The 27,201-nt window shown below is 33.0% G+C and overlaps 2 protein-coding genes across 4 annotated transcripts in view; one reads left to right on the top strand and one right to left on the bottom strand.

The window, feature by feature from the left end:
- Window positions 1-27,201, bottom strand: part of LOC128229687 (A-kinase anchor protein 9-like) — a 152,671-nt gene that overhangs the window by 99,117 nt on the left and 26,353 nt on the right. The window contains exons 1-6 of one of the 3 annotated variants that reach the window (XM_052941487.1): window positions 22,757-23,486; window positions 7,737-7,886; window positions 7,179-7,295; window positions 6,413-6,529; window positions 5,772-5,883; window positions 384-457 (exon numbers count right to left, since the gene is read on the bottom strand). In XM_052941487.1, the coding sequence (XP_052797447.1) occupies window positions 384-457; window positions 5,772-5,883; window positions 6,413-6,529; window positions 7,179-7,295; window positions 7,737-7,886; window positions 22,757-22,837 (651 nt within the window). In that variant the 5' untranslated portion in view covers window positions 22,838-23,486. Of the gene's footprint in view, window positions 1-383; window positions 458-2,005; window positions 2,760-5,771; window positions 5,884-6,412; window positions 6,530-7,178; window positions 7,296-7,736; window positions 7,887-22,756; window positions 23,487-27,201 lie in introns of those variants that run through there. The other 2 variants (XM_052941479.1, XM_052941496.1) reach the window with 2 other exon arrangements.
- LOC128229715 (uncharacterized) overlaps window positions 2,139-27,201 on the top strand; it is a 69,450-nt gene continuing 44,387 nt past the window's right edge. Inside the window, exon 1 of the mRNA XM_052941532.1 lies at window positions 2,139-2,179. The gene's annotated coding sequence lies outside the window, so the exon portion shown is untranslated. The remainder of the gene's footprint in view (window positions 2,180-27,201) is intronic.

The raw sequence follows: 27,201 nt of genomic DNA, 5'->3' as shown, positions 1-27,201 counted from the left end.
TACTGAAAATTTTACAAAAGTTTACTGTCTAATTAACAACATTGTTAACTAAAACAGAGTTCTGCCCAACAAAGTTTGCAGTGGTCTAAATTAACACAAGCCCGCATTAGCCCTGCACTGATAAAAATTTTTCCTGTCTTGCTCAAATTCTTAATTTTATATAGCAGGGCTATTTTCAAAAACTTGATGCTAAGCAATAGTATATGCTTCGGGCTTGTTCATCCAAAAGTCTAATTTCAATGACTGAATTTGATGTGAAAGTGTTCATATATAATTATTCCATAAAACGCAATGATGTCAACAACAATGGTTCCACAACAACAACAACAACAACAACAACATAAGAGATATGATGATACAATTGTGACAGATGAGATACATACCTGAATGATTTGTCTGTGTTCTTCCGTAAGTTTCCTATTAAGTTGGGTAATAAACTCGGCACTTTCCTCTTTTCCTGAAAAAACAACAACAAAAACTTGTGACTTATTTCAATGCAGCTGATTAAACGCTAAGATTTTTTCTTCATCTCCATTTGTTTTATATACAATAAGACTCCATCAATCTCTTGACAAATATTCCAACTTGCTGGAACAAACATTTGTTAAGGGATCATTAAGTGAAAGAAGATTTGAAATCTTATCAAAACCTCATATATTAAGAAAGTGTCAAATCCCACTGCATAAATAATGAAGACATATTTTTTCTTAACTATTTTTCCACATTTATAAAGCAATGAAAGAGTGATTATTCAAATAATTTGTTCCACCTGGGATAAATGGATTTCCACCATAAACCATTTATAATAAAATGTGCATCTGCTATAAAAAATTTATATTTCAGGCTTCTGAATTACACAAAAAGTACTTCCTACATTTAAATGCAAAGTAAGTCCGTTATACAGATAATCATTTATATTATGATTATTGGTATAATGTTAAAGCTGCACTCTAAGAGATTGAACGTTTTGACAACTTTTTTTTTTTGTCTTGGAACAAGCCAATTTTTGTGTAAATCCATGGAAACCAGTTATATAAGACTTCTAACAAAAAATTAGATTGCAGATTTTTAAATTTTATATTTCAGTTCAAAAATTGATGTTTTATGCATGTTTCTTGAACAGTTAGTAACGGTTTAAGCCATAAAACATCAATTTTTGAACGGAAATATGAAAATCTACGATCTGATTTTTTGTCAGCAACCATATATCATTGGTTTGCACATATATATGCAAAACAATTGCACTTTCCAAGATAAAAAATAAAAAAAAATGTAAAAATGGTAAATCTGTGAGAGTGCAGCTTTAAGAAAGCACAAAGTTACACAACTCAGTGGTTCTTATTAAATTATTCTTTATCATATCTAAATACTATAATACATAAACAGCAGTATTAGTCAGATCTCATGACAAATACCTTTCTTAATATAATAACATAAATAATAATGATGTTATTATATATTAAGGTAAACATCCATCATTAGGTATTAACATTGAGATTATTTCTGTGTTTGTTTTATATTGATTAATCACTATATTATTTTTGCATGGATTACATATATCTTAGCCATGTTATGGCATAGTATTTGTTTGTTATTAATATATACATTGTAAGTTTGTAACTATATAATATAAACTATAAAGCCTCATGATAAAATAGTTCAACTTGTTCTTTGGAATATGTGTTAGGGCTTTCACAACAAAAATTCAACTTGTCACACTTCCATAGCTTCAAAGAATTGAGATATCAGTTGCCTGATATTTCAGAGTCCATCATTGTCCAGTCAATGTGACCGTCTGATGACACGGGTACTTATTCGTATTTGGTGCCGGACTGTGCCCCGCCTAACCACTTAATGATTTAGAAGATATAATGTAAACAATAACTATTACACAGTTTTAACACTCTACCTAAGCAAGAGCTCATATTAATTTTTATTTGTTGTATTTCTTGTTGAATCAAATTACAACTTATCAGATCTTTCTGTTAACTTTGCCCCCACTCACCAGAAGCCATCATTTCTATGACAACAGGGGGTGTGTTTGACCCTGGTAACTGGGTCAAGGTTTGGGTCAAGGCCACCTGGGTACCATCCTCATACACGCCCAGCCCCTCCACAGGGACCAGCCCGCTCTCGATATATGCAGAGTGACGACGACTCGACTCTGCACCCATTGCAGGTAAGAAGATATAATGTAATTTGCCCTCTTTTGTTCAACCATTCATGGAGCTTTAATTATGCTTTTGTTCACTTATAATCAAACAAAATGTGCACAATCTGTAAAAACCTGTTACTCTTTCTCATTTGTCAGTGGTATGACAATGATTAATTTTATGTTAGGTATACCCATAGCATCATCCCTTTGGTGTATAATAATGTCCTGCAAACTCAGGCCAGCACTTCTTAAAAATGTAGAACTTGATGCCCTGCATAGTTTTTAAAAAAATCCATATTTCGCTTACAATTATATTTTAAATGTTTTCTTTATAATAATATTTCATTTATAATCCATTTACAAAACATTCTACACTACTCAGTTCAGTAAAAGCTTTAAAGCGTGTAACAGTTGTTATACAATAAAACATTCTAGATTAATTTCCCATGAGCAACATTCAGTCATTTAAACACCTTTTAGAAAAATATCCATGTTAAAGTCAATGAACTTTAATGCTGCATTTTACAATAAAATGCCACAGATTTTAAGGAGCGCCTCATCATTCACAGTATAAGAAATCCGAGAAATTATAGCTTCTGGTAAAGAATTCCCAACTTTCAAGGCCATAAACGAAACTAAATATATTTACGAAACTAAATCCAAATGATGATGTATCGAATATATATTTTAAACATCTAAGGATGCAACGGAGCAAATGAAATAAAAGTGTAAATTTCCTTTAGAACTTGGCAAGCTTTCACTATTTAATACATAACGAAATTCATTAAAGTTCTTTCAAAGAAGCTTATATACAACCAGAGTATATATAAATATTATCTTTCCAGCTCGAAGATTTTTAAATCTGCAAAAATCTAAATCAGTCAAGCGCATAAATTGTCTGCGTGTGCTTATTATATGTATATAAGGGTTTTAGCCAGATTTTAAAATGGGTATGGTGCTAAAGAAAATGGACAAGGTGCTGAGGGAGAAACTGGCAGTTGTTTCGTCCTATGCATGATATAATACGGTATTAGCGCTGCAGTGGCTGGCTTGCTCAAATTCTGAAGATTTCATTTAATAAACAGGGCTTGTCAGGATTTAAATGTTACTTTGTAGTGAATGTAAGAAATCAAGGATGTCACTGAGCTGGCAGCTGAAGGGCTGAAACCATTTCAGCAAGGGGCTGCATCAGGCCTCGGGTAGGTGAAGCCTTGAGGCAAAACTGGCTTTTTTAAATGCTCTCTTTGCATTCAGTTTACTTTTTTTAGACAGTGTTTATTTTTGTGTGGCGGGAGGGTGAAGGGTCCCCTTTTTTATCAGTGATCTGCGTGCAAATCAGATTTTTTGAAAAAGGGCTTGCTGATGAAATCTAAACTTTTATTTTTGCTGACTGTAACTTGGCCAAAATTTGCAAATGTTAGGGTTAAATAAGTACACCCTTGATTAAAGTTTCTTCTTTTATGATCTTGGTACTTTTTTAATACACGTGCAGATTTATGATCAAGTGCTTATTTGTTTAATTTGTTGTTAAAGTCTACCTTGATGTCTTGGTACTGCCTTGCACAGGTCAGAAAATATGTGAGTAAACCAGGTCAGTTAGCCCTGTTGGTAGAGCTGGGATCAAACCTGTTTGTATGTATGTATTTCTTTAGACCTTGCGGTCAAGGATAACCCGTGAAAGTGCAAGCACTTATTTCCAACGGGGTCCTTTGTTTTTGCTGAAGGGACAGCACGCTGAAGAGACAGTGGTGGGATACAAAGAAGTCCGGGTGCGATACCCTAGCTCTTTTTCGAAGAGACCCCTTGGTTCTTTTACGTGCTCGGTGTAAAGCACCGATACACGGGGTACAACTTTCCTGGGTTAAACCAGTACTGAGTACACCACTTTTCCAAGCACTACCCTTTAAATGCCAAGCGCCAGGCAAGGGAGCTACTTGTACCAATTTTTAACGTCTTTTGGTATGACACGGCCAGGGATCGAACCCACGACCTCCCGCTCTGTAGGCGGACGCTTAACCCCTGACACGGAGACGGTATACCCCTTGCTGACAAGTCAGGTGCTCCATCAACCAGGCTATCAAGCCAGTTTAACTCACATACCCACTGCAGCCCGATCTGTACGAGTCAGTATCGTGACACAATATTATAAGGCTGCTATTCCAGTTCTGACTGTTCATTGGAGTGAAGTCGACACTATGAGCCTTAAATTCTCAGACTACTGCTCTTATTCAGAAATTATCTTGTGTACATGCAATGCGTCACAATTTATTGTCATCTATTATCTTTGAAGAATGACACAAACATATAAGGTAACAGAGAGTCACTTGTTAAGTTTTAATTTGTTATTATATTCAACTTATGCAGACATATAAATTATTCATACTAACATGTGTATGTCATTTGCCACACATCATTATCCAGTGAATAGCACTTATAGCATCCTAATTAATTTTACATTGAAAAGTATTATAGTTTTCATATATGGTTAAAATGTAATGGCAACATATAAACTACAATGATACATAACTGTCGTGTTATTGCTAAATGGTACATGTATGTATTCTATATTTCTTACAGTTTCTCCCAGACTACTCACCATGCGGCAAAATAGCTTCAACTACTTGCACTATAGCTTTAAAGCAAATCATCAATTCAGACACAAAGTACATGTATGGTTTGCTAACAATATACGATCATCTAAATTTTATAAATAAAATATGTTCAGAAAAGAGGGAAAAACAATTGATTTGACAATTGTGAAACTTGAAACTTGACAGATTGTTGGACGCATTTATCGTTGGAAAGATAAAAGAAAATGATGAAACTTTTACCTGCAATTATCGGTTCTGAATTATTCATTTGTATATGACATTAGTTTGAAGTAGTTTTAACGCAAATATCATGTTTGTATCCAGTCAATATGTGAACACCAGTTTGTTGACATTTTTTTTAAATCGCCACTTTCCTACCTCCAAATGAAGAGTATTCATAGTATAAACAAAGGTCTCACACTGAATATCAGAATAAACTAGTTTTTCAGGCTATTTTCTTGTCTTACAGTGGGAAATATCAGCATATTGACAACAATACTGCCAAGTTTTTATTATTTATGATAATGTTTTACTATCTATAATGATTTCAAATAAAATAGTCACAAATTTAAATATATTATTGATCTTTTATTCCATGCAAATTGTCCTCAAAACTGAATAACAGTTTCAATCTCAAAGAAATTACTAGTTATCATTCTAAAAAAATTCCAATGAACAAAATCAATTTTCATCCTCTTTTCATAATTGATCAAGGGGAATAACTCAACAATAACTTCAATCTGAGTGACAGAACCTGCATATGTTGAAAACATGTTGTTTTGAACACCTGAACCCAGTTTTATGATCATTTTTCACAATTCTTGCTGAATGGCCTTCATTAAAGTTTTTGCATGATGACAACACTGTTGAAAGACCCTTCAGGTTTTTCACAATACCATGCAGTTGTTTTCAAGAAAAACCCCCAGACAAACTCAAAGTAGAGGTATTTAAACAAAAAGGCCACGGCTAAACAAACTGGCTAAATAATGTTCATGCACAATATGAAAGTAAACAAAGAGACTTACCTATATATGTTCCCTGTGAGTACTCCCTCTTCAATTCGTCCAGTTTATCTGTATGTTCCTGTTCAAGTTTCGCTATGTACTCCTTGTGTTCGTTTTCAAGCGTCTGTCTCACCTGAAAGTAACGTTACATTGATGCACAGGTAAAAAAAACTCTGCAGAGCTTTATAAGGAATGATCATATTTACAGATTTTAAATCAGCAACATACTTTTTTTAATGATCTTGTATTTAAAAAAACTTAAATCATTTATTACAGCAGTACTTTTGTTTGGAAATCCATTTTAAATCAATTAAAGAAATCACTTCAAGTCAAAAGTTTTATCCAGCCAAGGAAGAATGGTGTTTGAAATTTTGATTTTAAGCAAAATATTAAGTACCTGTATTTGAATAAAATGTCAGTGAAACATTAAAAGAGGTCATCACTCAATAAAAGTGAAGCAGAGTTGCTGGCCTTGTTACACAGGTGCTCATTGTCTATGGCTACATGTTCCATGGGAATATCTTGTTAGGTTTCTGAGTTCAAGATTTGGCTCAATGCCTATGAAACCAAGGCTAACACAAAACCTTGACATTTTTTCTTTAAAAAAAAATGATTATCTTGCTTATTCATTATCATCAAATCATCATAAGATAATATCTCACCTGAAGCAAGCCAGCATGGTGTTTCTGTTCCAGTTCAGTCTGCAGTAGTTCCGTCTGACTTTTGTATATCTCCTCCAGAGTTCCCCTCATGGCACAAACCTGAACATCTACATCCTCCTGTGGGCAGGGGAGATAATTCATGAAAATATTTTTATAGAAAAGATTTAAAGATTGTTAGGGAGTTGAGAAAACTTTGTCATAATCTGTCTGACTCCAGTAAATCTTCTTCCCCCAGCTTCCCCTACATAGTACTGAACTGCTCAACTACATGCTATGGGCAGGTGAGAGGAAGGGGGAGATAATTCTTAAAGAAAATAAGATAATATTTTCTTCCATTTACAAACATGAGTGAGACCAATTTGGCTTAAATTAGCATACTGCTTGAGATGTGGACACAGAAATATTTCAGTAATTCAATTAATTAAATTCATTAAAAGTAAATATGTTGTTAACAAGGTGAGCATTGCGCAGTGAAAATCAATGCTTGCCTGTTTTGTTTGTTTTTCTCAGTTGAAGAAGGGGTATAACTTGTAAATTATCAAAGCCAGAGCTATGGGTCTTACCTTACATGTGGGTATTGCCTGTTACAACATGAAGGTTTCATTTAAATATCTTGAATGGTTTAAGAGTCATGGCCAACATTAAAGTTTTTGCACCATGCGGACACAACGGCTATCACTATACCTCTAATTTTTTCTAGGAAATACAGACAAGCTTATGAAAAGAAGATTAAGATGACGTTATATTTGATATGCCGGCGGCTTACCACATGTTGCCTGTGCATGTCTTCCAGCTGAGCCTGGTACTGCTGGTCCATGTCTTTGACCAGGGACTCTAGTTGATCCTTCTTGTCATTAGGTAACCCCGCTCCTAGCTCCTGAATCTGGAAAATAAAATAATTAGGTTCTTAACCCAACATAACTGATTTTGTCAGGCAAGTAACTCCTGCTGGTCCATTTCTTTGACCATCTACTCAAGTTGATCCTTCTTGTCACTGAACAAGCTTGCCATTGGTTCCCTTAAAACTTTTCCTTAACTTTTATTAAATGGCAACTCATGCAAGTTCCAAAATAAGCTCAGCTCCTTCCATTTTGTTTGACCAGAGATTCACATTGTGTACTTTGATATTTAATCAGAACTTTGTCATGTTTTGCATTAGCCCCTTCAATATTGTTTTCTTATTGAGCATAATTATATACTGCAATACTATTTCTCAGGCTGGTCCATCAGTTCCGCTTACAGTTTAACACTGATATATACATTTTATATAATACTATGACTTTTTTCTTCGACATTCAGACAGGCCAATACTAAATCTGTATACCTTCTGTAGGGGTTCATGTGTGTCAGAAAGTGTTTCACCACTGCCCCCTGTCCCGTCATCTTCCCTACTTCTGCGTCGCTCGCGAGATCGCTCAATTTCTGACTTTAGTCCCTCAAGCTGGGTGTCATATTGGCCCTTTAATGTTTCCAACTGAAAAATACACATATATAATTTACTTATCATATATATTTGTAAAAATGAATTAAATAATTTTTTTTATATATTTTAAGATTTATTTCTAAAAAGTTACTTAAAATTATCCTTAAGAAAGCCAGTTAGTAGTAAAATATATTTGGTTAGATTTTAACAAATTTGTCACATACTGGAAACCTTTACAGTTATTTTCTTTGAATAATAGCAGTAATATTAAAAATTGTCAACATTAAAACAGTTTTTCTTTAATTTACCATGCACTTAAATACCACACCCAAACATGCACTATTAATTTCTAAGAATTACATGCAACAACTTATATATATATATATATATATATATATATATATATATATATATATATATATAATATATATATATATATATATATATATATATATATATATATATATATATATATATATATATATATGTAATCATATTATATTGAGTCATGTTGAATATGTACACTTAATTAAATGTTCTTATTTTCATTGTTCATACAGCATGAACAATTGTCCTTGATTTTGCTAATCCTACTGCATTTACAAGCAAAAAAGGAATTAATCCTTATATTTCCATTTTTCCCTTTTTTGTTACAGTATTTTTTTGTGGTAATGATGATTTTGGTAATAATAATTTCCATTATTTTTATTTTTATCAAGTTTTTTTAATTTGTGTTTTACATATCCATGACCCAGATCTTTCGTGCAAAAGTCCTTCTACAGAGGTCCCAAAAAGGCAACTGGTTTATCCCAAATGAAGACAAATTTTATTGTACAGAAAATCAAGTGCAAAAATAAATAAATTATAAAAAATAGGGCAGACAGAAAATGAATTAACTAACCAGAGTTATAAATGCCCTTTTTGGATTTAAATTTCATTACTTTAATTTTGTTTCGGTTATTCAAATGTTATTTCACAAGACATAGATTATATGTATAATCCTAAGACTTCCAACACTTCAACCATAAAATCAAAGTCTTATTAACGCCTTTTTACACATTTTATTTTTCTAAAAGAAATATTGCCCTATACATTCAATAACTTTTTGATAAATTTAACACTCCATAAAAAATATATGATGCCTAATTAGAGTTGAATGCCATTAAATGCCGATAGGTTCAAATATTTGGCACCCTTACGCATTGTCCGTATTTCTTATTTAAAATAATTGGGTCGGGCATAAATTCATTCATACAAGACTGATAAAATTCTTTAAAAGATACACATAAAGATATATCCATATCTTATGTATAAGTAGCAAAGAAGTGCTCAATAAACTTCAACTAAAACCAATCCAAACATTCTAATTTATGACTATTCCCCACTGCAGATATATCTCTGCTGTGTTAAAATATTCAAGTTTCAATACAGGAACATTGTTCACAAATAAACATCAAAAGAGCAAAATAAACAGTATAGATCTATGATACTAAATTTATCTTGTATCCAAATAACATTATACTGTTAAAGAGAAAGTACAGCACAAAAGTTTATATCAATTTATTTAAGCATTGGAGAGGAGAGCGAAAAACCTTTGCGATAAAGATATTGTGGAGCCTTTTTCAATAACCATCTTAGATTTAACCTAATTTTTAAAAGTAGAATTTGAGCATTTTGATTGGACAGTAAAATTAATTGGCCAACAGAGTGTATAAATTATAAAAAAGGATAAGAACTATGTTGAATACGACCCCATACATGCCATATCCCTCGGCAGCGGAAAAATCCTGGAATTCCAACCCATTCCCCGGTCCACCAGCCGGCGATCAATATCCACTGGATTTTTTTTTATTGATTTTTTTTTTAAAAACTAGAACAATGTTGACAGCATAAAGCATCAATTCAATGAACACATTTTTTTAGCTTTTTTGTATGATCAAAGACCATGTTGACTTAGTCCAAAAATGCTGTAATTAGAGTGTGTAGCTGGAATTATTTCATAAATGATGAAATTAAAAGTGAAAAGATTTTTTTGATCTTGCTAAGTGCTGTTAGAATGGACTTCCGTGAATGTCCTAAGTTCCTCACTCGCCTAAGTTAAGTTTTTAAACATTCCAGTAATGTAAATTCAAAATGTCCTTTTTTCTTTCTTTATATACTGCTGATGTATCTTATTTAAATATCTATGAATATTTAAGTACGGCAGGTAAAAAAAGGGCATGGTGAAAAAGAGCACCCTGGAGCGAACCCTGACACTAGAGTTTTAGCCTGGTTTTAAAAAGGACAGGGTGCTGCAGAAAAGGGAAAGGGTTCTAATGGAGAAAAGGGCACAATTGTATTGGGCTTTGAAGACCTTGAACATAATGAATTTGACATAACAGGAATTCTGTTTAATTAAAGTAATAATAGATTTTAAATGCCAAAAGTCAAAATTGTATGTATTTAAAATCATAGTATTAGTTTTAATTAATAGAAAGGAAATATTTTATTATCATAATAATTAGATTCTATGGAGGCTGAAGGGTGCTACCAATTAAAGACAGGGTGAAGCACCCTTCCATAACTCTTTAGCTAAAACCCTAAACACTCACCTGTTTTTGAGTCAAATATGGGACAATAGTTGACAATTGTTTTAGCAGGCATTCTAGGCCTTGCTGTACATGAGCATAATCAGTTTTGGCCCTAGGTATATGTACAAGTAAAGATACAAGTAACTTTTATTTAAAATTGAGTGTATGTTAACAAAAAACATTAAACGGAATTAGCTACGGTTCAAGAATCAGAGAATGACCTTTTTGTGCGTGTGTGTGTGCACATGTGCGTTTGTGTGTGTGTGTGTGTGTGCGTGTGTGTGTACTATGGTTTGTGAATAATTATATAAAGACACATACAATATGTATTGCTACCTTTTGTGTTGCCATTTCTATAAGAAACCCCTCTGGTTGCCATCGAAGCACCAGACCTTCGTCCCGGTCTTTTTCCAGCCCATGAAGGCTCATTTGGTTGATGCGAAACATTTTAACACACTTGTGTCTACTTTCACTTCTACACTACCCTTTCCACACCTTTCATGCACTTCAGCGCTTTGATTTTTCACTTCATTTTCCAAAAAGGTGTTTCAGATCTGTTGATTTTTAGACTCACCAGATTTTCTAATCAATAGAAACTTAAATAAACTTAGGTCTGTTTAGATAAGGAGATTATTACTTAAATTCACAAAGTCAATCTTTAGTCATTCCACTGATCTTTACTAATACTTTCTGGGGAATTAGTTGAATAATTTAACTTTCTTATATAATGCTTTGTAACTACTAAAGTAGTCTAGTCTTCTGTCATTGTATATTCAATTCAGCAGTTAAAATGAGATCCTTTGTTGTATATAGAACATGTAAAATAAATATCCTTGAAAAATATATCTATATAATAAATAACATTTTTGTATTTTGTATATAATAAATGTTTGCAAAAATAGCATTTAATGTATTTCCAAATTTCAAAATTGAATGAAGTCACAATTCCAATTTTCTTATTTAAACTCTTTTTCTTTAATTAAAATTGTTCAATTAACTGTATTATTCAAATTTCAAATCCATTTATTTTTTTAATTGGTCAAATTGAAATAAAACCCCATTCCCTGATATAATCCATCACTTTCCCCAGCCCTTACACAAATGACCACCCATTTACTGTTTTCTCCCAAATTAAGAAACAGAAGTTCTTAATCAATTATTAATTGTGCTAACTGCATAATGGTTGTAAATAATTAATTAGTTTCCCCACCTTATGGCTACTGTTATAGAATATGTCCTTCCTCACCAGAGATTCTTACAACATTTCCAATATCTCATAGGAGACCATATACAGGTATCTTTTACAATGTTATAATAATACATCTGTATTTATATCCCTTTTTATTTGCTATTAATTGTTAGAACTCCCTCTCTGTTGTCTGTAATTTTGAATTAGAAAAACAGAACATTAACATCCTTCATATAAGGATGTATCTTTATAGGGTTTATTCTACAAACATCTTGTTACATTTTCCCCTGTGGTACTAACTTATATGATTATTTGGTGATTTGCTTTTCGTTGAACTCTCTCTCTCCCTCTCCCTCCCCCTCCCCCTCTCCCTCTCCCTCCCCCTCTCTCTCTCCCTCTCCCTCTCCCTCTCCCTCCCTCTCTCCCTCTCCCTCTCCCTCTCACTCTCCCTCTCCCTCCCTCTCCTTGTATCATTATATCCTCTGATGCTTTGTATTTAAAGGTTTGAAACTTCAAAACCAGAAATGCTATTCATCCCCTATCGGGAAAGGCAAAGGTGATATACAAATGGTCTCTGCCTCTTATTGAGGAGAATTGAAGTGCTCAAGATGCATAACTCTGGTTGCAGTATTAAGTTATTGCCCTTTGTTCATATATTTGTCCTCAACTCCTATCATCTCTCAAATTGTGATGGAGTCTAATATACTGTACTCCATTTAGCAGGGATATGGCAGACAATTTTCATTCATACATAACGGTCTTGTCTATAACAAAAATATAAAAACACAAATGTACGAAATTGCAGATTAGAGCATTTATCTCTTATAAGGGATCATTTTAAGTTAACTAGTTAAAATGGGACTTTCTCTGGCATCACAAGCACATTTGCTTAAAACTAGAATAATCACGACAAAGAATGTTTTTATATACTGTTTTGTTGATACTGCCATAGAAGTATACATACATATAGCCATAGATATGGAGTAAACGAATCAGGGACCAAGAATTCTATTGTTCCTTTATTACTTTCCTTAGATATGGGAGATAACCCTTGTTGTTCAACGCTATTTTTCATTTAATAATATAGAGTATACTCTTACCAGAGTAATTTAACATTAAAATCATCAAAAAACTTATGTTCTTTCAGGCTTTCCTATAGAGGGCTGGTTCATAAGCCAAAGTCTACTGTAAGGTACTCCATCCATTATGTGTAAGTGCATTTTAGATATTAATTAACATCAAGATTATTTATATGTTTAATTTATTTGTTAACCATAATATAAATTTTGCATGGATAACATTTTGGAATAACACCATAATGATGCTACTATTGTGATATATATTAAAGGGAGGTAATAAAGCAAAATTTTACTCTGGTACGGGTAATCTAGCAATTTCATTAAATTGTTTTTTAAAGATGCTCTCCTACTCCCAAATACAATGTTTCGCAATCAATACAATTGTTTTAATTTACTGAAAAGGATGAATAAGTATCCGAAACAATAGTTCTTATGAAGGATACCATGTTTTATTTGAGAGAATGGTGCAGAAAACACAGTAGTTCTACCTTGATATGATGGTTTATCATTGTAAATCTTTTAGGACCCACCAGTCATTTAATATTTGTCAGCTTTCAGCTATTAAATACATGGTTACAATCTTGTTATCAGTTATTAATATTTTTCATAAATGTATTATTTAGTAAGTAGTTAAAAAATGTTTTTTTGACATATTTTGATTTAAATATGAGTGCCATTTTAACTGTTTCTGAAATAACGAGATGGCTTATTAAAAAAAATGCTTTCAGTGAAAATTTAAAAATATTCATTTTGCAACTTTAAAATGAAACTTTCCCAGTAGCATTTGTTATAATGATGAATGGACTACCTTAAATAATTATATAGGTAATTCATAAGGAGTCTTTGATCTTAAATGATCTGAGACAGAAAGGTGAGAGAAATGGGCCAATCAATGAGCCCCATATGTCCAGTTTTGGTTTCTGCTACTGAGTGAATATTAAATAAAGCCAGGTAATTATCAATCAACCCTGCCATATGTCCTATAGAAACTCTGGGCCCTGCTAAATTACAAGTATTATATATTTATGGATTAAGAACTTTTGTAGTTGTTTTAGAAACAGGGGCTGAATTTAATTATCAATGGATTTAAGTTATGAAAAAAAGGCAATCTAAATGTAAAGTGATTACAATAAATGTAAAGTGATTACAATAAATTGTTGTTGTTATTGTTGTTTTTGCTGTTATTGTTGTTTCTTTTTTAATCTTTGTTTGAAGGTCTGCACACCTCTTATGATCTGACACCACTGTAACTGAGGAAAAAAAAACTGTAGGGGGTAATTCCACCTCACTAGGGGGTGAGTTATGAAGCTGAAGGGGGGAATTTACTCTCAAGAAGGGGGGAATTATTCTCACCATGGGTTGATGTTCGAAGCTGAAGGGGAATTTACTCTCATCATGGGGTGATGTACCAAGCTGAAGGGGAATTCACTTTCACCATGGGGTGATGTACGAAGCTGATGGGGGATTTACTCTCACCATGGGGTGATGTACGAAGCTGATGGGGGATTTACTCTCACCATGGGGTGATGTACGAAGCTGATGGGGGATTTACTCTCACCATGGGTTGATGTATGAAGCTGATGGGGGATTTACTCTCACCATGGGGTGATGTACGAAGCTGATGGGGGATTTACTCTCACCATGGGGTAATGTACGAAGCTGATGGGGGATTTACTCTCACCAGGGGGTGATGTACCAAGCTGAAGGGGAATTTACTCTCACCATGGGTTGATGTATGAAGCTGAAGGGAAAGTTCATCCTCACCACGGGGTAATTTAAGAAGCTGAAGGGGAAATTTATCCCCTCGAGACTGTGATTTATGAAGTTTACGGATGAAAGTCATCCTTGCCAGTGGATGAGATATGAAGCTGTGATAGAGGCTCTGAGTCTATTCAGGTGCTACAATTTAATATAACTGTAAAATTAATTGAATATTCTATTTATGAGTATGGTTTCAATATTGTGTTGTTTTCAAATATAGTATATTTATGGCAATAGTAAAAAATAATCTTTCTTCTTTTTGTCTCAATTATTCATTCAACCAATTAATGACTTTTATTACCTCCCTTAGTAAAATAATATGGCTCCAATCATTAAATAGGAATTTTTCATTAACATGGAAGATTTTATGAGTTGTCAATATTTGCAGTCCATCCATTCAGGCAGACACATGATGTCACAATTCTATTGGTTATTATTCCTGTGGGAAATGATCTATTAATATTTAATTGTTTTCCCTGTTATTAAATTACCTATTAAATTAACCCATTAATCCATATCTGAATACAATCTCTCCTTATTTAAATATAAAACAAAGTGTATGAAAAATAAAAAAAATCAAGCAAAGTGACTATTTTTCCTCGTTCCTCTGATAGATTTCAAAGTAAGTAAGGTCACCACTGCAGACTTTCGGTTTTAATTTGAGTTTTAATTTTATAACATAAAAACATTTTTTTTAGAGAAATATGATCTCTTACATTGTGATGGACATCAGGCCCCGATTTCTTGAAATTTCTTAAGCTTAACACGCTTAAGTAGCTTATTTCAATTAGCCAGAATACATACTTAAATTAAATTTTTAGAAAACTAAAAAGGTTTATTGGGATTATCATAAAGATAATTCTTATCTAAAGTATAAAAAAGAAGTGAATATTCCGCAAATTATTGATAAAACAAAAAAAAAGGAGCTTTTTGGAGGCTAAAAATATGTTCAGGTCTCGGTCACTTTTGTCAGTCAGTCAGGAAGCATGGAACAAACAATTTGTTTTGTTTTTTGTCCTCATGAATTGGTAACAAATCTTGTATTTAAAGCTGCACTCTCACAGATTTACCGCTTTGACAACTTTTTTTTATATTTTGTCTTAGAATAAGCCAATATTTGGGTTAATAACTGCACACCAGTGATATAAGACTGCTGACAAACAATCAGATTGCAGAATTTTATATTTCCATCTAAAAAAGGAATGTTTTATAGCTTAAACCCTTACTAACGGGTTAAAAAAAAAATCATAAAACATTGATTTTTGAAATTACCGTAAATTATAATGACAATCTGTGATCCGATTTTTGTCAGCAGTCTTATATCACTGGTTTCCATGCATTTTCGCATAAATTGGCTCATTCCAAGATAAAATATACAAAAGTTGTCAAAACGTTCAATCTGTGAGAGTGCAGCTTTAGGAACAATGTTGTAAGGTTGTGATTGTTTCAAATTCCACCATTCCGGATACATTCCTTTTAGACAAAACAAAGTGCCTTGATTGAAGTATCAAAAATTCAACCCACTTGAGATCATTTTGAAACCAAGGTCAATAGGTCCTTAAAACTGCTGATATAGCTGATTTTGCAAAAAGCCATTAAACTTTGTTGGTAAGAACCATATAAAAATATACCATTCAAGATATTTAATCTTGGACACAAAGGGTCCCATTGTAATTGAAGCCTGTACCAATATTTAAAATTCTTTAATAACTCCATTTAAATAAAAACATTTAAATTTCTGTTTCTGTTGATATAAGGTAAGTATAAACTCCTTCTTTTGTTTATTTGTAAGAAGATCAACTAACTATTTTTTTAAGTCAATATTGGATTTAAATATGTTATTCAGTATAAAAAAAGTCATGTTTTATTTTTAAAACTTCGGTTTTAGACGAGACATTTTAACTTGATAAAATATTATTGCACTGGCTTAATAAAGTTATAGAATAATATTTAAGAATTTTTTAGCTCCGTTCATAATAAAGTTTGCCTTTAGATTTTTATTTATATTTGGTATGTTCAAATCATTCAGGTAAATTTTTAGAAAAATTGCATGCACAGGCCTTCATGAACCTTGGAATTATGCTGAAGCATGCTTGTTCTAAATGGCCATTACAAAAAGGGCGCCATCTGAAGCCCTGGTCACACCACGATGCGACCTTGAAATGTGACAAAAAGAATTCACAATTGCCTTTAGGTCTTAGTGTTCTTTGAAAGTTTGTGCCAAGATTGCCACAAAGTTTCAAAGCGGTTGCAAACTCAAATCGGCTGCAACCAATCTTTTGAGCATGTTTAAAAGACTGGCTGTGACCAATCTGACTCAGCGGTTTCTTTTGTCTGCTGCAGGTCTCCAAGCTGTTTTATTTTAATTTCAGATTAGATTTCACTGTGCAGTGAGCGTTTTTTTTTAAGACAAGATGAGACTGCAGGCGGTGACCAACCCGTGCTTCATATGGACCGGTTGCCAAATGGTTGCAAAGTGGTTTTCAAGCAAATGCTGATCATTTGCTATTGAGCTTGCAATATGTCACTGTCTAATGTCAAAATCCCCTTGTCTAATGTCAAAAGCCCTGGTCTTAATGTCAAAATCCCCTGGAATTCTTAACAAAAATGTCAAAATCCTCTGGAAATGTCTGCAGAAATAATATGGCATGTATGGGAGATTTTCAAATAGTAACTGACTCGTCCACGTTCAGTTGCATCAAGTCACAGAAGATTTCACTGACAAGTTACAGATCTGTCTCAACGAGGTTCGAACCTACCACTTAATCTGTGCTGAACAGTTCCTGATACTTTGCCGTTCAATCATTGACAGGTGACAAAACCCATCACAGATTGATCAGCGATCATACCTTTATTCCTGATATGGACAAAAATGGCAACACTGGTCAGTCTGTTGAAATTAACATCAGTCATTTGACCAGGATTGATACTTAATTGGATTTAAGAACGATGTAGCTAATCGGATTGCATGATATAAATAGCCGACATAAACAGTGAATGAAGTCAATGATGTATGACCATAATATTGACTTAAGTTGATTATTGAACCAGGGCTTAATAGTGAAAGTAAATGCCTAAGAGACCCATCGAACCATATTAGCCCTTGCTATCCAAAGACTTCTTGTTTAAGAGGCATAAACCTACCTTTAACATACTTCAAACTTTTGGTGATAACAAGGTTTGGGACATTACTTATTTCTGATTTGTAAACACAGCATGTTCAATCTCTTTAAAAGGCGTATCAATCTAAGGCCGAATGACTCAACAGTTTCGCTATCAAAGTATGCACCTCACCTATGTTTAAAAGGACTACACTGACATTTACTTTAATCAATTTAGGCAACGAACATGGCGCAAAGCAAAAATAATCTAATTGACATTAAATGCAGAAGTACTTGAAACATTTTATTCTTGAACCAACCCTCGATTATGCAATAAAATACCATCTTGGTGGCCAACTCTCATGTTTGACCAAAGTTTTAGAACCAAGGAGAGTCAATATACAAAGTCAATATTGAGATAGAGCTTGCACAGACCCTCCTTCAAGTGACCAATTGGTGTATTGACCTGTCGAACAATATAAAACAATGGCCTCGCTTAAGTGTTTAGCAACCGCCCATTAACTGCTTCTGAATGAAGGTGAATGACGATTCTTCCCAAATAACCGATTTCTCCACCAATATTTAATGGGTTATTCAAATATGGCAGGCTTTTGAGAAATGATATACACATGCAATTTATGACACTAAAGTATCTGTTCTGAATGTATCTGAATTCCTATTTCAAATAGAAAGTCAGTTATGATCAAAGTCTCGTTTCAGAAAATATGTCACCATAAAACATGCCTACTTGTCATTACCTTGCAAGACAATTGAACCATTCGACCCTATATTAATACAAAATCAATCTATCAATACTCCAATATCAGATTTCCACTTAAAATATCTCGAAGACATAATGGCATTTTTACGGAAGACTTTGTTGATTGTTTGTTACAATGTCTTCTATAATGGAGAAAAAAACAAAGGCCGTTCTGAAATATTAATGTTATTTGATACACAAAAGATAAGGTTACCAAAGAAGGTCTTGAGTCTATTATCGCAAATTTTCACATACATATTGATAAAGGAAACCAATAATTTGTTAGTGTCAGATACACTTTAAAGCCTTTAAACGAATATTGAACACGGCTTCTAATTAACACTTATACTCTTGACATTCTTTAACACTATTAGAATGACTGTAGCTCAATATAATTTTGGAAAAAAATCAGTCATGGTCATCAAAATCAGAAGCATCATTTTGGACACATTATGAAGCCATGAGCTCGGCCAATGGACCAACATTAAAATCTGAAGCAAGCTCATTTGGAAGACTATGAAGCCATGATCTATGGCAATGGACCAACATTAAAATCTGAAGCAAGCTCATCTGGAAGAATATGAAGCCATGATCTATGGCAATGGACCAACATTAAAATCTGAAGCAAGCTCATCTGGCAGAATATGAAGCCATGATCTATGGCAATGGACCAACATTAAAATCTGAAGCAAGCTCATCTGGCAGAATATGAAGCCATGATCTATGGCAATGGACCAACATTAAAATCTGAAGCAAGCTCATCTGGCAGAATATGAAGCCATGATCTATGGCAATGGACCAACATTAAAATCTGAAGCAAGCTCATTTGGAAGACTATGAAGCCATGATCTATGGCAATGGACCAACATTAAAATCTGAAGCAAGCTCATTTGGAAGACTATGAAGCCATGATCTATGGCAATGGACCAACATTAAAATCTGAAGCAAGCTCATCTGGCAGAATATGAAGCCATGATCTATGGCAATGGACCAACATTAAAATCTGAAGCAAGCTCATCTGGAAGAATATGAAGCCATGATCTATGGCAATGGACCAACATTAAAATCTGAAGCAAGCTCATCTGGCAGAATATGAAGCCATGATCTATCGCAATGGACCAACATTAAAATCTGAAGCAAGCTCATCTGGCAGAATATGAAGCCATGATCTATGGCAATGGACCAACATTAAAATCTGAAGCAAGCTCATCTGGCAGAATATGAAGCCATGATCTATGGCAATGGACCAACATTAAAATCTGAAGCAAGCTCATCTGGCAGAATATGAAGCCATGATCTATGGCAATGGACCAACATTTAAATCTGAAGCAAGCTCATCTGGCAGACTATGAAACCATGACCTACAGCAATAGACCAACTTAGATCTGAAGGCAACATTTCTTGCACATTATAAAGCATGATAAACTTTGCCAGTAGACAAACATTAAAATCTGAAGGAAACACATTCAGCACATTATGAGGTCATAAACAAGGCCCATAGACAAGCACTAAAATCAGAAGGTAACACATCTTGCACATTATAATGCCATAGACCTTCACCAACCTACGCTGTAATAATAACAGTGCTCCCAAATGTCTTGAAATTGACATAAATACAGATGAATCAAATTCACATAATGAAATTGACAACTATTTTTTATAGTACACAATGGAAATGAAATTGATGACTCTGCGATATTGCAGGATATGGACCAGAAATATTTTTGCAAATTGATTTAGCAATGAATGTTTATAAGGACAAATATAAACATGCTATCCAATTCAGAGGCTTCCATTTTATTGAAAAATAATGTTTTCAAGACAATTATGTGATCTCTCATTTAATTTTGTAAAAACAAAAGATACAATACTAGGTACAACTTCAAGAAATCATAATTGCCACAGAGCAAATGCCAATGTTCCTTTCAGGGATGTGATTGACCTGGCAACTGGAGGGCTGAAACCATTTTCTGCCATGGGGTCATGGCACACTTTTGGGGTCAAAAGCACGCTGCCATAAAAAAAAAACTGGCTTTTTAGAAGCTCTTTTGAGGGGTTTTATGTTTTAAGATTTAAAGCAAAGTGGAATGTCAACTCGAACAACCAAAAGCACTCTAGTTACTTTTTAAATCAGCTGAAAAATAATATTTTTTTTATTTTTTATATTTATTTGTTTGTTTTTTTTGTTGTTTTTATTAAAAAAAAATGGGGGGGGGGGGGCCTGGGGCATTATATCCGCGGATGTCCGCGAATCCGCAGACAAATCACATCTCTGCCTTTTCATTTGGTCAGCCAAGGTGCATATATCTCAACAACTATCATAACCAGAGTTATGGGACTTGCTATGCATATGTCTCTGGCAACATGGGTACCAAGTTTCATAATGAATATCTTGGAATTGTTTCGAGTCATGTCAAAGGTTGAAGCTTTTGCATAACGGCAATGCCGCTAAATGCTGACGGCAATATCCAAGCTATCACAATACATTTTTACTGAAAAAGACTTTAAAATTGGAATAAAAAGAAGAATTGCATTTTCATATATATTCACATTTCTTAATTAACAGTGTGAAATGAAACGTAACATAACCATCAATCTAACAAATGCTTGGATGTTATGGATTTCTTATAAAACCAATTATGCTGAAGCATTCAAGACTGTGACAAATATTTGGATTTAATTGCACTTTAACATGAAAAAAATGAGCTCATTCAACATAAATAACGCTATAACCTTTTGATGTATTGTTAAAGTTGTGCTCTAAATGACCAATAGATAATGAATTAAGAAATGAGTTAAGAATAGGAACAACATTTTAATATAGTACATTCTTTCAATGCCTTTTTCATTGGTATGTAAATTCATGGTCAACTTTTTGTGGGGCTAATGCCAGTTCTTTATTTTGATATCGTTTGGTACCTTTTGGAATTAATACCCCACAGAGTTAAATATCAACCATTTCAACCTAATTGCTTTTAAAAACATCCTATGAAAGATTGTCTGAACCCAACATTATCGTCAATCTTTGAAGCTGCACTCTCACAGATTGAACGGTTTTTTTTGTTTTTGTTTTTTTGTGCCTTGGAACAAGCAAATTTTTGCGTAAATATCTGCACACCAGTGATCAAAGACTGCTGACAAAAGATCAGATCGCAGCTTTACATATTTCTGTCCCAAAATTGATGTTTTATGCATTTTTCTTAAACCGTTAGTAACGGTTTAAGCCATAAAACATGAAATTTGGAATGGAAATATGAAGATCTACAATCTGATCTTTTGTCAGCAGTCTTCCATCACTGGTTAGCAGATATATACGCAATTTTTTTCTAATTCCATGACAAAAAATAAAAAAGTTGGAATAACGGTAAATATGTGAGAGTGCATCTTTAAGAATACTAAAACAGCACTAGAACCTGATTTCGGTAAAGTTGCCAATATGCTGTCTCTTTCTACAGAACATTTATTTCATAAGCTCCACAATATTGAATTAGTCCAAATTTTCAAGGTTATATAAATTTTGCATAATGTTTACATCTTTTGCGCATAACGTTCTCACAATGAATAGGCCTCGCCCAAAATGTGAGAATCAGAAATTTCTCTCTCAGTGTCCCTAATGCAGAATTTTATTAAGCAAACTCAGTCTCTCTAATTAACGTTGCCAATGAAGGGCCATTGCCCCAATGTTGGTATAAGGAATCAGTCGCACTCTCCTTTTCAAGTATCACACCAAACTTAGTATCTCTAATATTCAATGTCAGTAAATTGGCCTCGCCCAAATGCCAGTATAAGAAACCTTTTGTACTCTCCCTTTTTCAGTATCATAGCAAACTCAGCAGCACTTATTAACATTGCAGATTAAGTTAATCCATGGATAAACCTTGACCATTAATTTCCAATTAGGAGCCGGGAGTAAATCAAAATAAATCCGTTTAATCCCTAAATCCATACAGTCATTCTGCCCGTGCCACAGTTCTCAACCTAACAACTAAGTGCACTTTACTAACAATAAACTCAAGTTTGTTTTGTAATTCTTGCTTAATTACCCGCCCATTTTTTTAATGTTTAAATCTTAACTGGACCTCATTCATGTTTTAAAGGGTCAGATATAAAAAAATCTAAATGAATAATAATCATTATAAATAATCATTTCAGAATGTGACAGAAAAAGCTATATCTTGTTAAAAAAAAAATAAGTAACGCTATAAAATTTTATGGACTATTTAAGTCTTGAATTGACAACATTTTGTTAAAATGGGTATTTGCCAGTAACTGTTGATGTTTGCTGTTTTAAATGTCAACAAAGTTTCAATCCCATTTTTTTTTTCAAACTGCAAGCAAACAGCCCACAAGTTAAGCTAAGGCATGTTAAAGCTGGATTCTGTGATCTACCACCCAATGCAAAATACAACCAACTTCCACAATTTCTGAGGAGCTCATCACTACACCTTACTACTAGCTTACCTTCTCCTGAATTCCCGCAGCCAGCAGCCTCACGTCATCTTCCCGCGGGCTCACAGATTCCTCCGGCCCGCTTACATCCATTTTTTTTTATTCAGTCTAGGTTCTTACCACTCAAATACATTGTTACCATTAATTTCTTAATACAAAGTTCCTTTAATATCCAATTTTTAGTTTGGCATAGCTTTGCTTTTACAGGCTCATTTCATATTTTCCCCAACTAGATGTTGCTGTTTTTGTTTTTCAATTCCGTAATATAGTTTATCATGAATCCTACTTTCATTTTATGTTTTCGAAAACTGAAGTCTGATTTCACCGATATCCTTTTTTTGTATTCAAAATTGCTCTGTCAACAAATCAAAAATAGATGTTTTATTCTCGTTTTTCATTAAACTGAAGTGGTAGCTTGAATACCTATATACATCAACATTTGTTGACAATAAATGACTCGAACAATATATCATAATCCAATTCCAATCCTCGTTTTACGATTCCCAAACAAACTTGTACGTCCTTTCACTTTAATCAATAGACGTCGTTGACTATATCAACTATCGGCCCAATATATTAACTGTTTGCTCCACAGAAGTTAATAAATTTATTTACCATAGATAAATTAATATTTTTCAAATGCAAATATTGTCATTTGTCCGAAAAAGTACCCTAAGCAATTATAATTCAATAAATCTAAGTACCCGCAAATTCAATTAGTAAGTCCCGGCGTTATAAAGTCCGAAAGTGAATAGTAAGTCACCGGTAGCGAAAGACAGCAAAATAGTAAAAGATTAGAGTACTAAAATCGAAAGAGTTATTAGTATAGTATTCACAGACAATATCATTCAATAATCTATTGAACAGGATTAAAATATACAAACAAATTTAGACCTGTAAACTTGGGCAGTATTTCACCCCTCAATCGATAGATCAATACTTAAATCAGGATATAAAATTCCAACTGTAGGTACATATTCTGTACATTAAACTTATCACTGCATGGGTCATACTGTCGTGTCAAATGGTTTTAAATTTCTTTTAAAGTTTCAGAGGTGCTAATACAAGTTACTTTGACGGAGGCTGTCTATAAAATCAAATACAGTTTTTGACGATATAGAAAAGAAAATATAGCACATGTTATAAACCTATACTTTGTGATTTTATCTTTATTTTCATACTTTCTATATTTTGCATCTTTAATAAAGGATATATGTAATAGCCATTAATAGGGGATTTGATATATGAAAATCATTCAATAATTTGGGTAACATCCAAATTTCATGCTTTATTTAAACAAATAGTTTTATTTATCACCAAAATATTTGTGTCTATTCAAATATTTCACTTTACATATTAACTCTTCATAGAAAACAAAGACAGTAATTTATTCACATCAAGTTTCCACATGTTCCTGAAAGTCCCTCCAAAACTTCGCCCATTCACACCCCAACGACCAGTGCTAGATTGTTCCTGCCCTAAAGTGCCATGTTAACCACTTTCATTCCAAGCCTATTCAATGACTGAATGATATCAAATAGCATAACAGATATTTAACCCTTCAAATACCATTCTTTGTACACGTTAAGGCATTAATTGTGATAGTAGACAGTTTTCAATCAATTGAATTATATTTTACACAATAATCAATCAATATTTTTATTTCTTCAAAATTTAAAATGTCAATGAAAGTGTACTATATAAACCACTAAAACATGCAGTTTTCATTTGTTTTTTTAAAGTGACACTCTTATTCAAATTTATTGCGTACACATGTATAACAAAGAACAATTTTGACTGATATACCTTTAACTACTTACTAAATAATGCATTTATGGAAAATATTGATTACTGATAACAAGATTGTAACCGTGTATTTAATAGCAGAAAGCGCAAAAAATATTAAATGATTGGTGAATGCTAAAAGATTTACTGTGGTTTACTATAGTCTCATAAGGTAGAAATACCGTGTTTTGTGCTCATTTCTTTCAAATTAAACTTGGTATCCTTCACAAGAACCATTGTTTTCGACATTTATTCATTCTTTTTAATAAATATAAACAACTTTATTAATTTTGGTTATCTTATTTGGGAATAAGAGTGCATCTTTAAGATACATCTATATTTCATTTACATGTTTGCAATGTAACCGAAGACATTTTATGTTCTTTAGATTTGAATACTTCTGTTGGTCGATCATGTCTTATCTGAAAGACTGTCATATATACAAGTATATCAATATTTAAAATGTAACTTTTTTACTTTACAATACGTTTGTATATAAAGTAAGCCATGTAACATTAACCCTTTGCATGCTGGGTAAATTGTCGTCTGCTCAAAAATGGCGTCTGGTTTATTCTAAATTTCTTTCAATTTACTTAAAACTTTGGGCATATATTGACTGAGTGGCAAACAGCTTGGAACCTGACCAGGCGCCGAGTTACTCGGCGTCTGGTCTGGTTCCAAGCTGTTTGCAAAGCCTTTAAAATCGCCATCAGCAGCCTAAGGGTTAAACAAAAATATTCTGCTTCAATAAATTACCCTTGTAGTACTTTCAATTTATTCTTAATTTTAGCTTGATTTATATGCAAGCATAGAATGAAATACAAGAGCTCTGAGGAATGACTGCCAACGCTCATCCTTTTTAGTCAAACAATGGGAATATATGAACAATTATAAATAACCCTTCTGTCTTTGGCTACATGTGAACAACAGTTTTCGAGTTATTGCCAAGGTTAAAGGTTTAGCATGACATCAACAACAATGCCTACAGCGACGCCAAATACAGTGATGCCAACAGCAGCGATGCCAACAACGACACCAAGGAAATCACAATAGTGACAATACCTAGCATATCTAAATTCTTCAATGATCAGATGAGCTGAAAAAGTTCTATCTGTCCCTAAGTTTTAATATTCTTCCATATAATCAGATCTCATTCAACATGATGGTACAAAACCGATAAAATTCCGTTGCCTTATAAATAAAATATAAATTAATTAAAAGTTGAATCATGTCAAAATGATATTCAAGTCTATACTTATATCCGTTCATCGTGAATAATTAACGGTTATTTCACAGATCATTTTCACACTTGATCAGTTGTGAAATGAATTGAAAAAGGCAAGCATTGTCCCTTCGCAGTTTAATTTAACGGAAGATGGTTCGAAAGAATATTATAGGGAAACACCCTTAATACGCATTTCCATTTTATCATCGATTGCCATAGAATTCATCTCACAGACGATTTAACACCATTCACAAGACAAAATAAAGGAACTTATTATTATATATAAGATAATGATCCGGATAGGCTTACAAGTTCTAACGACCGATATAAAATTACGAGACAGCAGTAGCAGATGTGAGAAACATATTTTTTTTTATTTTTTGTATGAAACTTTCTGCAAATATTTAAAACCTTCCAATCATAGAATATAATAAAGTAGTCATAAAAATGTTTTTTTACACTTATGGCACAACTTTATTTTAAAATATGGTAATGGAATCAATGTACTTTGAACAAGTCTAAATAAATTATCTGTTCAGTTCTTAAAGCTGCACTCTCACAGATTGAATGTTTTGACAACTTTTTTTATTTTTTGTCTTGAAACAAGCCATTTTTTGCAAAAACCCATGGAAACCAGTCATACAAGACTGTTGACAAAAAATTAGATTGCAGATTTTAATATTTAAGTTCAAACATAGATGTTTTATGCATTTTTCTTAAACCATTTGTAACGGTTTAAGCCATAAAACATTATTATTCAAACGGAAATATGAAAATTTGCGATCTCATTTTTTGTCAGCAATCTTGTATCATTGGTTTGCAGATATTTACGCAAAAATTTGCTCCTTCCAAGACAAAAAATAAAAAAGTTGTAAAAATGGTACGGTATATCTATGAGAGTGCAGCTTTAAAAGTGCACACTATAGGTTGATGCAAACATTCATTTTTAAATTTTAATGTATTTTCATGTTTAACTCATTATTCAATGATAAATAAAAGAAAAAAACAGATAAAATATCAGCCTTTATCAATGGGTTTTTTGAATTTATATCTATGTGCACTCAAGTTCCCCAGATAGAAAAGCGCCAAATTGTCACTTATATTTCTTTATTTGTACCTAAATCATATGCTATTTTTTGTTTTGATTATTCAAGTGGCTAGACAGATGGTCCCAAAATCGGCAAATACATTATTTCCACAAGACAAGCCTAGAATTGTCGATACCAGCTAGTATGAGGCCGATTATACATCATTTCACATGATAAAAATAATATTTATGTGGCTGTCCCAGCTGAGTTTACCTGTTTAAAAAGAGCGCATAATGGTTTCCCAGTTTATAGTGTGTTTATTTAGCATGTGAAAGTCACATTGGAAGCAAAATGTGAAAGTCACATTATTAATACAGATACATATACTGACGTTTTTTTTAAATCAACTGGTTTTTAAA

This window comes from Mya arenaria, chromosome 1, assembly GCF_026914265.1.
Source record: "Mya arenaria isolate MELC-2E11 chromosome 1, ASM2691426v1".
Classification (NCBI taxonomy): Eukaryota; Metazoa; Mollusca; class Bivalvia; order Myida; family Myidae; genus Mya; species Mya arenaria.
This window is presented reverse-complemented; position numbering and strand designations above follow the sequence as displayed.